This window comes from Phaenicophaeus curvirostris, chromosome 1 (assembly GCF_032191515.1).
Source record: "Phaenicophaeus curvirostris isolate KB17595 chromosome 1, BPBGC_Pcur_1.0, whole genome shotgun sequence".
Classification (NCBI taxonomy): Eukaryota; Metazoa; Chordata; class Aves; order Cuculiformes; family Cuculidae; genus Phaenicophaeus; species Phaenicophaeus curvirostris.
Genome location: NC_091392.1, coordinates 64,170,747 through 64,188,740, shown reverse-complemented (window position 1 = coordinate 64,188,740; position 17,994 = coordinate 64,170,747). Strand labels below are relative to the sequence as shown.

The following is a 17,994-nucleotide window of genomic DNA, read 5'->3' as shown; positions in this document are numbered from 1 at the left end:
GCCTGCCAGGATGCCCATGCAGAGGGGCCTCTCTGGCTTTATAAAGTGCTGTTGCTTTCTCTGCAGCCTTTGTATTACTTGTAGCTTAATTACAATCTCTGCTCTTGCTGCAGGAACTTTAAGAATAAAGCAAAAAAAAAATCCCATATCTTTTCAATTTCACCTCTGATAAATTAAATTGACCTATGGGCTCAGAAGTTGGTAGATAAGGATACAGATTGTTTTGGGGTTCCGTTTTTTTTACTTCTTTGAGAAAAGGAAACAGGTCTAGTGTGATCACATTATCAATCACACAAGCCTGAGTTTTGAGCGTGACAATACTATACTATTAACAACACAGATGGTCTCCTGCTTAGCGTCAACTTCTCTTTTGAGCTATTCAGTGCATCATGAGTGATGCTGGGACACAGTTAGCAGTCATTGCCACAAAGTGCTGATGAAGTATTAGCCAATAACTGAAACCCAAGACAGATTTTGAATTGTAAATAGTTTTCACTTCTTCACCACTATCAAATATGATATATCTTAGACGCTCCACTGCAAATGTTGCTCTGAGCAATTCATTCTCAGCTTTAGGAAAGGCCGAAATCTGTGCCTTTTCTCCCCAGCTCCCAGACAAATGCCTTTTCCAGTGCTAGCACAGACCTGCAGGCAAGAAGCATGAATACATCCAGACTCCAAGACAAGATGTTTTCTCATTCTTACTCCCACCAAAAGCACAAGAGCTGAACTAATCAGGGCCCTGAGTCCCTGGGTCACAGCCAGGGCATCCGTGCTGGCGACCTCAGCTCTTTCTCACCTGCTGACCAGGACAAAGCAGGGCTGAGGGGTCTCAGCTCATTAAGGCAGAGTTTTCATGGGAAGTTCAGCCCACATTAAGCTGGGGGGAGGCTGTTGAGGGTTTTTTTAAAGTGCGTTATACTGAGCAATTTTCAGCAGGGCTCTTTCTTTCTGCTTCCAACTCACCACCCTGCAAAGCAGCTCCAAGAAGAAAGAAAACAAAGACGCAGGCATAGAAACGATAGTAAGTTATTAACCAGAACTGCTATTGTGAAAATTAGCATCTCCCATCACCACTCCCCTTTTGCTAAGTATGACAGCAGACCAGAGCTACAGCTGCCTCACGCTGTGCAGATGTTCATATTTAGACAGGAAAAAATGATTACTGGATAGGATTCCTTACACTGGGATTCTCGAGTTCTTAGTCATTCCTCAATTTGAGATAGAAACACTAGACTACACATCCCTGCTTGAATTAAGAGAGTCAAACAACATCTGCTGTCACGCTTGCTAAAGCCAGAAAGAGTCAACATATTTGCAATGCTAGTCAGACAAACCTATCTTAAATAGCATCATCTTGGGAAAAGGCTAAACATCTAATTCATCTGTGCTGAATAGCTGCTATCCTGACTTCCAGAGATAAATATTTTCCCTTAATAAATTCATAACAATAGTCATCAGAGACAGCAGCTGACAACCCAGCAAGGAGTGCATTACAGACACCCGGTACTATTCTTCCTGCCCTTGACATTCTTGAAGTGTTTACAAGGCAAAACATACAGTACAATACACCTTTAAAAGCAATGTGATGGCTCCTACATCCACCATCAGTAGTTTTACAAAGCAACGGGCAGTTTTTAAACAGAGCCATGACCAGCTATTTCATCTTCATAAAATTACACAAAATTTTAGGGCTTTGGGTATTTTTGGTGTTTTGTTGCATTTGTTAGGGGTTTGTGGTTTTTTGTTGTGTGTTTTTTTGGTTTGTTTTGGTTTCTTTGTTGTTTGTTTTTTTTTAATAAAACGTGACAATTCTGCCCCAAATATTTGCTGCTGTGTATTTACAAGTTATCATGCTGGAAGAATAAACAAAAGGAGAAAGCATGACAACTACATTACAAAAAGTTTTTTCTAGAAACTGTGCAACAGTCCTTCAACTCTCCCACACTAGCCAGCATCACAGGCTAAAGAAAGTCTATATTAACAGAGCTGCTGTTTTGTTTTCATGTGTAAACTTGTTCTTAATTTTAAGTTCATGTCAGAGTATTGCGCAGTACAAAGCAAATGAGAATACCAAGTGGGAATACTGATGGAAAAATAGTATTGTGTGAATAACTAACTAATCAGCAAATCCTCTCCTCCCTCAGCAATGAAAAGCCAAATATTTACTCAATTGTATATTGCATTCTTTGCTCAAATACTTCATAGTTCAGTTTAAAACAATAAATCTCTCTTCTCTTTCCTGAGCATCTCATGGGAGACCAGAGGGCCCAGCAGAAGGTATTTACACCATCTGACTGGATTAATTTTGGTAGCAACCTGGAGCAAAAGCAGGAGAGGTGAGCCTCTAAATTAGGGGTTTGGACCCTCCAGATAGTCACCAGGCCAGTGAGAACTTGGGCTCCTGCACCGAGCAGACATCTAAAGTCGGTTTAAGCAATACCTATTTGGACCATGGTAGCATCCTCCTTTCCCAGCAGGCTCCAGCTGCATCCCAAACATCAGTCAGTCCAAAGCAGACTGCTCAGCACATTTGATCAATATTTCATTGCGAAATTACAAGTTAAGTGAGTGCTTGGTTTCATCATTTCAATACAAAGAGCTCAGCCCTCTTTTCTTTCAGTCCCAAGAGACTCAAAGCACCTCTTACACCTGGGCAGCTCCCCGTGAGAGGCATCCACAGTGACACTTGCTTTTTCCTTGTAAGGTTGCTGCTAACGCAGGTAATATCTCGTCAGATCACACATTGTGTTACACCGCATGCCACTGCATGACGATCAGTTGTATGTGGCAATAGCTACGCATGGCAATGAGCACAGGTTTATAGAGATGCTAAGGGGAAAATGCAAATTTATACAACCAATTCCAGTCATCCATGAAAAGCAGCAACTACTATACACCCATCATAGTTGAGCTTTGGCTTTTTTTTTTAATCCTGTCATTGTTTCCACAGAATGCTGTTTCGGCTTAAGCCTCCTTACCCTTCCACGTGTTAAGTCTTTAACATGATAAGAGAATACCAAGAAAGTGGGTGGACAAAGGATTCTTCTGGCTTTCCTGCTGTGCAACCTACCACTGACACAGTGTCAAAGAACAACCGGACTCCATTTGATATAAAACTTGCTTTTCAAAAAACATTGCTACTAGGTCCCATCATTATTATTGCAATTTGATGAATAAAATGACTGTGAAGCAAAGCCAAGTTCATGCTCTAAAGGCAGGGAAAAAGCTCACTCTTCAAGAGTGACATATTTTAAAGGATGCCTCTGAACACAGAACAAGAAGTGCTGACATTTTAATATGAAATTGTTCTCTCACTGGAGGGCAAAGCTTTCTTTGCAGGTTCACCAAAAGCATACACCCCACCTCCAATACTATGTTCTACTAATAGTTAATTTTTATACTATCGCTCAAGCAGGTCACTGAGATCTAGCAAAATTCTTCAAGCCTACTATTACCTACTATACACAGAGTTTATATATTAGCAAGGGAATACTCTTTCCATTCCACCCTTCAAGCATCTGTTTGGATGTTTCAATGTTATTTTTCATATATGGGGTGTGTGTGTGTATATATATATTCCATACATGGAAGAAGGAGTAAGAAGCAAAACCTCACACCCTGAAGGAGCATGGCTTCACGTTTTCAGCCAGGAACCTTCATCAAGCCTAGGATACCCTAATAAGAAAGCTCTCAACGAAGACATAATGATCAGGCAGCTAAGCAAAGCTATCTTTTGAGTCCAAGCAAGGGGGAAAATTTGAGTTTATGCTTTCGTACTGGCAATGTAACAGAAGCTCTTTCCAGCCATGCCAGATCCCGTCACCTCAGCAATCTGTCAGACATTAGCCATCTCCCCAGTATGTGTCTTTTATTGTGATGACCCATCACCATTTCTTCCCTAATTACTTTTGAGATTATTAATATGGCTAATGTGACCAAAATATCACAGTGAAAACATACTGTTTCTTACTAAATTTGGGTTTCCGCAATGTAACTTTTCCTACCATGAGTATTTTTTGCTATTTACTGGTCAAGAGGTACTTAATGAAAAAAAAAAATACATATATAGGTTAGTTACACTCACAAACTTTATGTAGGTTCACGTTTTTCACTGCTACCGTTCCTCTAAATATGCACAAGAGATGGCTGGACAAGCTACTTGTAATCTTCCTCCCACACAGGCAAGTGGTCCTAAATGATCTCAAACAGGAGCAGCCAAGCACTGCAGCATTAACTGGATCAAAATGCACATGCTGGTTTGTTCTGTTTTGTTGGGTCTGGTGTTTGTTTGGGTTTTTTTTTCTACCTCATTCACGTTTCTCCTTGACTTTAACCCTCACTGAAGCAGATCAGCAACTGCAGTGGGGAGCAGTGTGCCAGCCACATACCCAGCATCAGCCCACACAGAGGCTTTGCAGGCTGTACATTTGCCAGAATGTTTCAGGGACGAGCTGGCATTAGGGACAACTTGATTAGTCCATGACAAGCAGGTGAAAGAGGGCAGGCAAGAGAGCCCTGACACTGTCGTCCTGCTGGCTTGCAATGCATCTCAGCCTCTCCTGAAGCATTTCATTTTGGAGGCATTCCTACAGCGAGCACTGCATTGGCACAGGAGAGCTGTAGGCACGGCGTCAGGGTGCTGGCACAGCTCCTGCAGCGCTGGGAAATCGCTCTAGTGAGGACAGAAAGGCTTCATGGGCAAACAGCTGAGCAATCAGTATCACAGTCACGTGCTGCCTTGAGCAGCTCTGACATATTTACAGGTTCTGTTCTCCCACTTTCAGAGGGGCAGGTATCTCCTTCCCCCCCGATGCCGCCATCCTCCAGCACCATGAGGACCATCGCAGTGGTGGATGCTGACACAGGAGCCTCTCTGCTGGCACCAGGGACATCACCTTCAACATAGGCTCAAAACCACCATCTCTCCTCACACTACCTACCAACACCAGACACAACCACATCCCTACCATGCTCCACAGTGTGTGTGCACATGTGCCCTACAGTGCTCTTCGCCTGGGGCAGGCAGCTGTGGTCCCAAGGACCCCGACTCTCCTCAGCCAACACACCACTAAGCTGCCAGGATGGGGCCAGCAGTGACTTCAAGCTGATGCGCAGGAACAAGATTAGGGTTGGATTTAGGTCGTTCGTGTAAAGGACAGCAGCTCAGCCATCCTGCCTGCCAGCACTTTGATTACTATTGCAGTTCACACTATGTGGAGGAAAAAGGCTACCTACAGCAATATTAACAGACTAGTTTACAAGGATTTTCACTGAAAAAATATTCCTCATGTACATGGTCACCCCTTCTTCCATGCTACTGCAAGGGCTGCTGTCAGTGAAACAGCCTCGGAGAGTGCCGGAGGGTTTAGTCTTTCTAGGTGGAAATTAAAACAGCAGCTTATCTGGCAAAAAAAAATATACAAGAAATTCTCTTTGGTTTAATATTAGTGAGGAAACACTATTGATAAGAATAATGAATTTTTTCCAACCCAATCAATAACGTATTTTCAAAGGAATACCATATAATAAGAACTTAGATGAAGGTAAGTGTATTATGGAATACTCACACTGGAGTTGTTCAGCATTTAAATCCAGTGTGTCTCTGGTATATATAGAGAATGAAAGAGCTATTACTAATGCATAATAGTATGTCACAGACATTAGCAATTCCACAAGTGGTCTGTTATCCAAGTAAGCAAGAGAGTACTCCTCATTATAGGTTATTGTTACTGGAGATGAAACCTATCAATAATAATGACAATCCTTTATTAAAAGCACCATTTCCTTTGGCTGCATAAATCCTCCTACAGGAGCTAAGTCTTTAATGTGTAATTCAGAAATCTATTAAAAAAATCTGGTTTTACAATGGATTTCTGTTTTTCTCCAGCAGCAAAAAAAAGTACATGATTGAGAAAAAACTGTAACAGTAACTATCCACAACACCATCTTTAAAGATGTAGAAGAGAGCAGAAACATTATTTCTATTTTAGCATGGAGCTGAGGTTGCACAGAAGCAAAGATTGTCTCCATCCTCTCCTAAACTGGAAACAGCACTTTTTACTTATGCAGACTAAGATAAAAAGATTTGTTTTCACATGAACAATATATTAACCCATATTAGATTTTTATCAAACATTTCCTAAGTGTATACCTAGTTTTTCCTTGGGGTTTTTTGTAAATTGTCATAATAAAAACCAGGTACTTCAATAAGCCAGCTACTCCATCCAGTCTTTCCTCATCCATGAGACTTGCTTATTTCAGCCATGAAGTCAGAAGATTTAATGCTGCATTTGAGTATTGCTTCTTAAGGAGGTAGCAGGATAAATGCCTGAGTCCCATCCCTCCCACAAATTGTATCACAATCAGAAATCCTAAGCTAACTACTGCAACTGGTTCTGAGGAGCAAGTTAAGTTTTGTTAAGCTGAACAGCATAAGCCATCTTTTCCTCTGCCTGTACCACTCTCATCCACATTCAGGTCATTTAACCTGGACAATCCCTCAAAAAAACGCTTTGTGCAACTCTGGACTGTACTTAAAAGTGAAAAGCAAAACTCCTGTAGCTCACTTTTCTTTTGTGGCAACTGAGTAAGTCACGAAGAGGAACCGCAACTCTTTAGCTATTTATTGGTCAAGGGTGATTTCTCAGTACATTTCCAGTAAACTACCAAAAATACAATAACTTATTTTCAGAAAAGCCACGTACATGAGCAGTTGCATTGCTGTAGTATTGCCACCAAGTTTTCTGGCACTGCAGAGTGACTTGGCACAGAGGAAGCACGATGGACAACGATGCAGGATGTGGAGAGAGTCTGCAAGGCATGAATATGCAGGTGCCAAGCTCACACAAGGACGAAAAAGGCCTTTAGCTCTCTAAAAATAAGAGCCTACTAGATAAGAAGCACAGTTAGCCAGACTGCAACACACTCTGTTCAGTTTTCAGCTCTGTGAACTAAGGTAACATTTCATTGGGAGGGAACTATCAGTATCTTGATATTTGTAGCGAAACAGCATAAGGCAGAAGTAGTGTTTATATTCCTCGAAAATCTCAGTATTTCCAATAAGCACGACCAGTAAGCACCCTCAGCTCTGCTGGTCAGAAAGAAACAAAAAAAATAATTTAAAAATTCACCTTAAAAGTACTGATGCTCTCTACAGCTTTAAAGTATACATTGAACCAGGACAACAGGACAGTGAGTCTTTATGTAATGGTCTAAACTAGACAGTGCAAAATATGTTGCTCAGCATGACACAATAATTAGAAAGTCTCCTCACTATAAGCATAGCCTTGAGGTAATATTTTACAGTTCACATGTGGAAAAAAGCTATAGCATCACAGAATGGTTTGAGTCAGAAGGGACCTTAAAGATCACCTCAAAGCCTCATTCAACCTGGCCTTCAACACCTGCAGGGATGGGGCATCCATGACTTCTCTGGACAACTTGTTCCAGTGCCTCACCACGCTCACAGTAAATAGTTTCTTCCTATTCTCTAATCTGAATCTCCTCTCTTTCAGCTCAAAATCATGACCCCTTGTCCTATGCCTGCACTCCCTGCTAAAGAGCCCCTCCCCAGCTTTCCTGTAGGGCTCCTTTAAATACTGGAAGGCTGCTACAAGGTCTCCCCAAAGCCTTCTCTTCTCTAGGTTGAACAAGCTCTTTGTCATTTCACACAGCAAGCGGGCTACCATAGCTCTACAAATATTCACGTTCTGAGACACAGAAGGCATCACCCAGCATGGTTCTTCAGCCCTCAGTTTTTGTGTTGGATTACTACACCATCTCTCCCTCCAAACTGCTCTGGCAACAGCATCCTCAGTGGAGCACAGATCAGTCCTTCCACTTGGGAACAAAACACCCACCCATAATTCTCTCTCTACTTTCCTCCAGAGCACTAAAATACTTCCCCAAGAAAGGATATTTCATTTTCTTTTTAATTCACTCATAGGTATTTTTTATTTTTCTGAACTGTAGCTCGCGACAGTCTAACAAGATACTACAGACTCTCAAAGCAAAATATAAAAGCTGCTAAAGCCAGAAAAATGTTGTGCTTTGTACACACACATATAAAGTTCATATAGCATAACAAATATGCAATGGAAATAATTTAATGAATGATTAGGCCTTTCTGTTTAAAGCAAATGTTAAATTTAAATTTGATGTTAAATATTTACTGTAATGAGTTCATTTAAGCATCTGCAATTCCAGGGCTCTTTACCTGAAAGAAGTAGGCATGAAGATCAAAGTGAACTGAAATGTATTCTCCATCAGCCCTGAACAAGAGAGAAAAGCTCCCTTCATCCTATCGTAGAGGAGTTCAACAGGGCACAGAGACCAATACTGAAATTTTCATGGTTTTCAAGATATTTAACATCAAATACTCTGCTTTTCTTTTCTGACCTCTCAAACTACTAAGTGCCAAAAAATCCCTAGATGGTTTCCTTTCCCGCCTTAAGTCCCTGGAAGGATTTTTTTTAATTCCATCCTCAACTGAAAGCATTGTGATAGTGCAACCAGTGTTTTGACAGCATTATAATCGATATGCTACTTTGCTGCATGCGTGGATACACTACCAAGCTGAGCAATAGGTAAACAGCTTTTTACTTTTCAAAATCAATTCATTTAAAAAAATCCCAAACTGATCCATTTTGATAAGCCAGCTGTGGAGCAATTTCCCATTAAAAAAATTAGGAAAATCTGTACCAGAGAATAGCATACATGCAAAAGCAAAAAAAAAAAAAGAGGCAAAATTACACGTTTGCATGGTAGAATACTCTTCTACCAAATTTATTTTAAGCACTGAGCATCCACAGGCATAAGAAACTTACACATTAAGACCTTACACAACTTGAAAAACTTGATTTCATTTAATTCTGTGAACAGACCCTACAACACAAATTTAAAAAGTAGTTCTTCATCCTGCCTCCAAGAGCATCATTGTAACATTTCACTTCATGCCTGACTGCAGTAGCATTTTTTCATGGAGAAGGTTGCTGTGGAAAGAGATTTAGATCTTAAGCCATGAGGCAAGAAAAGCCTTCTCATGGGGGTGTGTCCCGGGGTGTCCCCAGTGAAAGGAAGGTGCGGGTCAGGGAGCTCCAGATGATGCCAGAGCTGACTCACCAGCAGCTCCTTAGCAGGCCACGCACCCCAGTGATGTATCTGTGCCTCAGCTGATTCCATCTGAAAGCTGGAAATCCCTCGAGGACTTCGTAACTTCTGCTTCTCTCTTCTTCCCAGGGCAGCAGAAGAGCTCCTGTCATCTCCTCTTATCCCCTCTCACGCTGTGCTCAGCCCTAGTGCAGCTCCATTCAGTCAGACCTGGCTTAAGCAAGCCGCTTTGTGTATGCTGGCTGCTAAGGAACTTACAAGTTTGGAGATAAACAGGTTCTTGATTACTTTTTTGCTAAATCAGGGATGATCTGTACAGCGGCTTAAGTCACAGCAACTTTTCATTGACGCCATGACCTACCTCAACAAGCTCTTTAAGCATAATGACAGCAAGATGGAAAGTTACCACAGCTGTCTAATTCAATACTGAAAGAACAAGGTCATTGCTTTCTACAAAACATTGTAAGAGAATTTTTAGGAAGAAATAGCCCTCATACGTGGGTCTCCTGTGGTACAATAGCCTTTCTGTTCCTGCAAGCATCTTTCTCCCCAGCTGTTCTGGTTACAAAACCAATCCTGGTAGCTTGGTTTTTGAAACTTGTAACACAGACCTCCAGGTGAGATCCCACTACTGCCTGCCTGCAGTGGCATTACTACTCTCCAAGCTGTAAGAGAAATGTTTCCTCAGCTACTTCAAAGCCAGAGTTAATTTTTCCACAGCTGCATTATATTTGTGGCTCACAGCACTCCTTGTTCTTCTCTAACATTTCCAACTGCCGAGCTCCCAGCTGATAGCAGAAAGCTTTTGTCACGAGTCCCTAAAAATATAACATTGGCTCAGTGGCAGTATTAAGTCCCATCACATTTCTGTTACTCCACTTCTTCCTCTATCATGTACCAACCCTCCTAGGTATTTAGAATGCTTCCCAAATTGGCATTAACAAAAATTTCTGCATGCTGAAACCATACTGCTAGACCTTGCCTAGTTTAAACTGGTTACAACGACATTTTTACTTGCTATTTCCTACTGTGGGTAAGTAGGAAAATAAAGAAGCCCCACTTGCTTTAAAAACAACTACTTGTAGCAATTCCTCTTTGAAATTATTCACGGTTGCACGATATTTTATAAATGGGTATAACCCAGATGTGCCAAAATATCTTTCTTCTCCTGAAGAATGAAGAGGGTGACTTCCTTTAGCTTTGAAATCTGATTAGTAAAGCAGTTCAGCTAAACCTACTGAATGATCTCAAAAGTTGAGCCCTGTAGCCAAGCCACTACACTGCACAAACCGTGCTCGGCTGGTCCTTGAGCAGCGCTCCTCAAGAACCCACCTGCTCATCTCACTGTGAAACGGAGCAGAAATCAGCAAAGGACAAATTTGAGAGTCCGGCTAGTCATGAGGGAAGGCGCAGCCTGCCAGCCAACACCACTTTAAAAATAGTTTATTTTCAGATAGAAGAATTAGAGATGACTCAAAGTTTAAGTAGCTGAAACCCCAAGAGGTCATATTATGCAAATCAAACCCTGTGCACCATCAGCTGAGATTTGGCTCATGAGCCAGAAGTTTTCTACTAAAAGCAGCAAAACTGAAAGCGTGTAATTGTGGTCACTCACACATGTGAAAAGGCAAACAGAGATTAAAGCACATTTGGCTAACGCTTCGACTTGGAGATCCTAGGGCTACCACCACTGTGCGTTCACTGCAATAGGAAAAGATCCAGATTACGATAAAGCTCTGTGTATCCACCCCTTTTGTAGGCGACAAAAATCTGAACTTCAACCAGGGTACATCGATCAGTGATGTAGCTCATCGAGTCTTTTACACAACCAGAAGGCGAGATACTTCCTGATGCGATAGCAGTGGAGACCTCGCCAGGATCCCAACACCAGGTGGAGATGCCCACCTTGACAGCTACAGCTGCCCGCAGCTCCAGGCACAGTGTGAACGCGTAGGAACGGTCAAACATATGCACATAAGCACTTTCAAACTCATAACTCAGTGAGGAAACGTTTAGCTCCATGCAATTAAGCCCCATTATTAAGCTTACAGTCAATATTTTCTTCGGTTTTATATAAAATATGACTCAAACAGCTCCTTCTATATAAAAGCAAGTAACATTTAAGAAGAAATACTGCGTTTTCTCAACATGATCAGGCATGAGCCCTCAAAAAATAAATATTTTAGACAATGAGTTTGATCCCACGGTTATAATTCTGTTCTTTGATTCTGTAGCATTTTGTGGGGTAGGAGAAGGAAGGATTCAGGAAGACTCTGAATAGCTATAAGATGTGCCTAAACCAGAATAATTAAAGATGCGATCCCATTAATTTATTCTGTTATTCCCAGATCCTTCCCCGTGCAAAAAGGGAAGAAAACGCACCTCCCTCGACAGAAAGCTCGGTCTGTTCGGCTCCCTTCCATTCCATAACCTCCCGATACCCTTCTCCCTGCCGCACCGGGCTGCCTTCCTTCCCCCTTCCAGCACCGGGGACCGCAGCCAGCGGCGGGGGAGGGCGCATCCCGGCGGCCGAACGGGGATGCTCGGGGGGGATGCTCCGGGGTGGGAGGGGGGAAGATGCTCGGGGTTGGGAGGGGTGGGGGGAGATGCTCCGGGAATGATCCGGGGTGGGGAGGATGCTCCGGGAGGGGGATTCTCTGGGAAGGGGGATGCTCGGGGGATGCTCCGGGAGGGAAGATGCTCCGGGGGGGAGGATGCTCGGGGAGGGCGGGGGGTTGGGGGGATGCTCCGCCAGCCCCGCTGTGGATCACGGAGCGGGTTGGGTCGGAAGGAACCGCAAAGCCCAGCCGGTCCCAACCCCCCCGGCCCAGGCAGGGGCACCTCCCGCCGGATCGAAGCCGCCGGCCGCTTCCAGCCTCCCAGGTCGCCCCCTCCTCGCGGCGGCGGGGAGCGGACATTTTGAAGCGGCGCATCCCCGAGCCCCGCGGAGGCCTCACCTGCCAGCTCGTCGGGCTCCAGCCCGCTCTCCGCGTCGATCCCGCAGAGCACGAAGTAGTGCGCGAAGCGGCAGGGCGCGGCGCCGGGCCCGGGGGCGCCGCTCCCGCTCATCCCGCCGGCGGCGGCGGCGGCGGCTCCGAGCGGCAGCGCGGCGGGCAGGGAGGGGCGAGCGGCGGCCGCGGCTCCGAGCGGCTCCGCTGTCAGCGCGGCGGGGCGGGGCCGCGCCGCCAGACCGCCCCCGCGGGGCATTTAAACCGAGGGGGGCGCCCCCCGCACCCCCCGTTCGAGCCGCGCTGCGCCCGCCCCCGGCGGCTCCGCAGGGGTTAACCGCGGGGGCGGCAGCGGGGCCGAGGTCGCTTCCCACGAGCATCGCCCCAGGGGGGAGAATGTGGGAGATGGGGGTTTACTTGAATAACAATAAAAATTAATAAAATAATGAAGTGCGTTTTTAATAACACTAGGGAGGAGAAGAAATGAAGAAGAAGGAGAGAAGGAGAGAAGGAAAGAAGGAGAGAAGAAGCAAAGAAGAAAAAGGAGAAAAAAATGAAGGAGAGAAGGAAAGAAGGAGAGAAGAAGGAAAGAAGAAGAAGGAGAATTGAAGAAGGAGAAGAAACGAAGAAGAAGGAGAATTGAAGAAGGAGGAGGAGGAGAAGATGAAGAAGAAATTAAGAAGAAGGAGAGAAGAAGGAAAGAAGGAGAGAAGAAGGAAAGGAGAGAAGAAGGAAAGGAGAGAAGAAGGAAAGAAGGAGAGAAGAAGGAAAGAAGGAGAGAAGAAGGAAAGAAGAAGAAGGAGAAAAAAATGAAGGAGAGAAGGAGAGAAGAAGGAAAGAAGAAGAAGGAGAAAAAAATGAAGGAGAGAAGGAGAGAAGAAGGGAAGAAGAAGAATTGAAGAAGGAGAAGAAACAAAGAAGAAGGAGAATTGAAGAAGGAGGAGGAGAAGAAGAAGAAGAATTGAAGAAGGAGGAGGAGAAGAAGAAGAAGAAGAAGAAGGAAAGAAGGAGAGAAGAAGGAAAGAAGAAGGAGAAAAAATTAAGAAGGAGAAAAAATTAAGAAGGAAGAAGAAGGAGGAGAAATTAAGAAGAAGAAGGAGAAAAAATGATGAAGAAGGAGAGAAGGGAAGAAGAAGAAATTAAGAAGGAGAGAGGGAAAGAAGGAAAGAAGAAATAAAGAAGGAGGAAAGAAGAAGGAGAGAAGAAGGAAAGAAGAAGAAGAAGAAGGAGAGAAGAAGGAAAGAAGGAGGAGAAGGAGAGAAAAAGGAAAGAAGAAAAGAAGTAAAGAAATGAAGAATAAATGAAGAAGGAGAGAAGAAGGAAAAAAGAAGATGAAGAAATGAAGAAGAAGGAGAGAAGAAGGACAGAAGGGGAGAGAAGAAGGGAAGAATCATAGAATCACCAGGTTGGAAAAGACCTGTTGGATCATTGAGTCCAACCATTCATATCTGCCACTAAACCATGTCCCTGAGCACCTCGTCTACCCATCTTTTAAACACCTCCAGGGATGATGACTCAACAACCTCCCTGGGCAGCCCTTGCCAGTGCCCAATGACCCTTTCTGTGAAAAATTTCTTTCTGATATCCAGTCTGAACCTCCCCTGGCACAGCTTGAGGCCATTCCCTCTTGTCCTGTCCCCTGTCACCTGGGAGAAGAGGCCAGCTCCCTCCTCTAAGAAGAATAAGAAGAGAAGAAGAAGCAGCTTTAATCACATATTAAAGCTTTCTCCTGGCACTGTCACCCTGAAGGTATGAATAGGAGACTGGCTTTTATTTTAATAATTTAATAATTTTAAAAATTAATTTAAAATTATTTAAATAATAATAAAATAAGAAAATAAATTTGAATAACAATAAGAAGAAAAAGGTTTAATTGCCTGTTGAAGAATTCTCCCTTCTTTATCACCCTGAAGGTGTGAATGGAGGAGATTGGCTTTTATTTAAATAATAATACAATTATTGAAATAATAATAAAATAATAAAATAAATGTAAATAATGATAATAAAAGTTTTTAATTATCTATTGTGTTGGTGCCTCTGCTCTGCCATGCAGCATTGCTGCAATAGTTGGTTAAACTTTTCTCCCTCCATCATCATGACACCGAAAATGCCAGCAAATAAATTCTCTAAGACTTGATTTGGAGTTTTAGAAAGCGAGTCCTGGGCAACAGGAGGGAGTGATCTCCATCAACCATGTGCAGCAAGACAAGAGCTGGGACAGAGTGTGTGATCCACTGACATAAGTGGGGATAAATTCTCGCAGAGATCTTATGCATATTCTGTTACTTTCCAAGGACTAATTTTAATGTTGTTGCGGACTTAGCGACAGCTGAAATTCTGTGCTAATTTGGAGCTTTGGAGCCAGCTCTGCCTGACCTTGCATTTGAGATATGGAGAGACTCCAAACAGAGGTGATCACAGAAGAAGACACACCTATTCAGCACAGATTCCACTGCACATAAGACGAGATCATCTTCAAAGAATGAACCAGTGTCTGGAAAAACACTGTCTAAAAGAAAATATGCTCCTAGAGGGACATTCTGTCTAACTTTCAAAGAATACAATTACTTAGATGAAACTTCACTCTATTTTAGCTTACATTTTTGTAGTAGTAAGTACTTCTTGTATTAGTCACCCCTAAGGTGTGAATGGAGGAGGCTAGCTTTTATTTAAATAGTAATAAAATAAAGGGGATGTTGCTCCTTGCCAGCTGGGAGGGAGCATCTGAAGCCCTGCAGCCGGAGCAGGCCCAGCGTCACCCCACTCCTGGGCTGTGCTTAATGTGTTCTGGGGGAATCCCGCTGAAGGAAATGGCTTTTTCCTATTCCAACCACACGTTGAAATAACAAACCAGCCCCAGGGAGGGTTTGCCGACAGAAGGGGACTGATGGACACCTTCTGTGGGGTCCTTATATTTGTCCTTATTGCCTGCCTAGGATTGATGTCTATGTTACATTAACATTTGGGATAGAGAATGATTTCTTTGCTACACATGCTCCATTTCTAAGTAAAATCTCAAATGTTTCTTCATTCCCAGCTTATTTAAGATGTGATAACCATTCTGCTGCATCTGGGAAGAAATCCGAATTATTTTGCCTGTTTCTAAAACCCCTCCCGTTACCATTACCAGATGCCAAAAGTACTGGCAGATCCGTTTGGGAGCAGCACCAACTTTTAAAGAGATAGAGATGATTCTTTTGAAGTTCTGAGATTTTCTTCTTCAAATCGATTAGATCCCTGCTTGTGTCAGATAATTCTGCCATCTGCATATTTTCAGGGGATTCTTTGCAGAACTCGATATGCATTTTCATCCTTCTGTGTTTAGCTGTTTACTAGTCTTGGCCCATGCAGTCTGCGATAATTACAGTCTCATCCTTTGCTTACTGTGGACTCTCATGACCTCTTTCACTTATCTCTCAGCAGCGTGAGCCACGTTTTCTTTCTGTGATTTACGTTTGTCCTTATTCGACAAGAGCCTTTGATAAGGAAATGCCTGCAAGGAAGTTGATATTTCATCCAGCACGGGGCATTTTATGGAGGTATGTGAAAGAACTGTTCTTTCCTAAATGGAGGCAACTCAGAACAGCATCTCTCTTCCTCCCTTTGAATTAATAAGTTTTATGCCCTTTTACTTCTCAGCTTCCTGCAGTGCTCTACTGATGACAAGCAAGAGCTGAACCAATTTCCCCACTCCCCTATATGCAAGAAAAAAGATAAGTCCTCTATCATGATCACCAGTTCTGGCGCTTGCAGCACTCAGTGTAACAAGCTGAACCTTGCTAGATCCACGCAGGAGTTTGCCAGGAGACCAGTTATTTTTTCGACTTTGCACTGAGAGCCAGGTGATTTTATTTAGTTTGGTTTGTTTATTAACGTGTCTGTATTTGCTTATTCAGCTCTAGGTCAGATGATGAGTTAAGTCAGCCTCTGACCCTCATTCAAAATTAATTGCTCTGACTGTGGAGAAGTATCACCTTGTTCTCTTATTGCAGACTTCTCTTTCCGAAGCCTGATGACATGAGTGTCTCCAGGTAATCCAAGGGAGAGGCTTCACCAGTCTATCTAAATGATATACTAGTTAGGACTGTTTCTAAGATTAACCCCAAATTTAACACAACAGTCCTGGCCTTGTGTTTTCAGACAGCAGGTGGTTCTAGATTGCTTTGCTTTCACTGACTTCTGTACAAGACGATATTTTTTTGCCTGAGTAATGTTTTGTTCACAGACACTTCAATCTCAATAAAATCAGTAATACATATAGCATTAAACAAAGGCATGAAGCAGAACACTTGAGATTGCAGCTATAAAATCCAATAAACCTGCTCCTCTTCCTGGAACAGCTATGATGTTAAGCTCCCAGTCCTGTATGTGCAGCTTGTACAGCCATTCTTGTAGAGTTTCATGGGGACAGTGATTTCTTCATCTAATAAGACAGATTCTCTGGGCACGTCATCTCCTCCTTCGCAGTGCCAGCAGAGTGTCTGGGCTGTAGTAAATCATCTCCCTGGGCTTGACTTTTCTCATCAAAACCCCTCCATCTCTAAGTTCTTCTAGTCTTTTCCTCTAAGCTGTCCTACTTTTGGACACTGCATGGTGCCTTTGGGTAGCTCTTTTTCACTTTTTTTTTTTTCTTTCATCCACCCTAGCTCTCATCCCAAGGAATTGGTAACTCTTAGAAGATTTTAACAATGAAAGTAAGCTTGAAAGCTGGCTCACTGGACAACAATATCAGTTACAATCAAAAATCTCAGAGCTCTACTGCAGGATTTTAGTCACATTAAGACCCTTTTCTTCCTGCTCAGTGGCAATATTTTCCTCCACTCCATAAGCTGGTTTGAGCACCCATTTATAGATAATTTTTCATTTGTTGTCTTGCACTCTTCAGTTACATTTATGACAGCGCTGAATGGATAGTAACACAACCAAGTCTCTTATAAGCCACTTCCTTCTTCTATTTGAGTGCAAACAACTGCTCACTGGGAAAGGTGGCAGAGGCCTTCTCCTTTGGCTGGCCAAGCCTGCACAGCAGAATAAACTGGGTTGCATTGGCTTGCAGCAGCCAGCGGTGCTTTGTGCCCACCTCGTGCTCTGTTGTGCCATGGAGTCTTCTCACATCAGCGGAGCAAGCAAAGTAAAATGACACCTCTCAGTATCACTTGCTGTCACCTAATGCATGCTGTCTTATGTTATGCAGCACAGGAAAGCACCAAGGTGTTCTGTCAATGTCTGTAATTTCCTTTTCTCTGTACTGAGACCTTTTGCACTGTTTTTTTCCAGTATCTAGGCATTTTGGTTGTCTTTTCACCATCCAAACCCACACTGCACTGGTCACTAGCACCTCTTTACAGGAGCTGCCCTGCTTTAGAGACACACCAAACACTTTAGCTCTACTTGCAACATCGGTTGTTTGAATTTTACAGTTGCCACAGGCAGGTCTACAAAGGCTCTGTGGACCTTCTTGCTGAGAATGAGTGAATAACAAAGGTGAAGCTCCAAAGCATCACGAATTGCTGCACATAGTTTCTAATCAGCAAAATGCCATGGAAAAGCATTAGTACATCATGGGAAGAGGCAGCGACTGATAGGATTGTACCAAGAGGCACATCTGGGATCATCAGAGGTAACTGGATGAGATTACAAGTATTTTTTCATTTCACCAAAGAAAGGTGTTAAAGCTCCACAAGCAGCATGGATGGGCTGGATATCCCCAATTCAAAATGTATTAACAATAATCCTGGGAAGATAAGGCTTGTCTCTGGCACAGAAGAGCACAAAGCAGTGTCACAGCACTATGAGCTGCTTACATGTTCCTCCAAGGAACAGGGATAATGTAGTATTGAGAATTTCAGACTGGGGCAAGCACAAAAATCTTACTGGCATTGACCAGATCTGCCTGGGATCTTTCACTTTGATCTGCTCTCCCGTGGCAGCAGCT

At 43.2% G+C, this 17,994-nt stretch overlaps 1 protein-coding gene across 5 annotated transcripts in view; it reads right to left on the bottom strand.

The window, feature by feature from the left end:
- The window catches only part of DENND5B (DENN domain containing 5B), a 118,952-nt gene extending 106,742 nt beyond the window's left edge, over positions 1–12,210 (bottom strand). For 2 of the 5 annotated variants that reach the window (XM_069860014.1, XM_069860039.1), the window contains exon 1: positions 12,069–12,210. In XM_069860014.1, the coding sequence (XP_069716115.1) occupies positions 12,069–12,180 (112 nt within the window). In that variant the 5' untranslated portion in view covers positions 12,181–12,210. The remainder of the gene's footprint in view (positions 1–12,068) is intronic. The other 3 variants (XM_069860022.1, XM_069860030.1, XM_069860006.1) reach the window with 2 other exon arrangements.
- Positions 12,211–17,994: the final 5,784 nt, after the last annotated feature.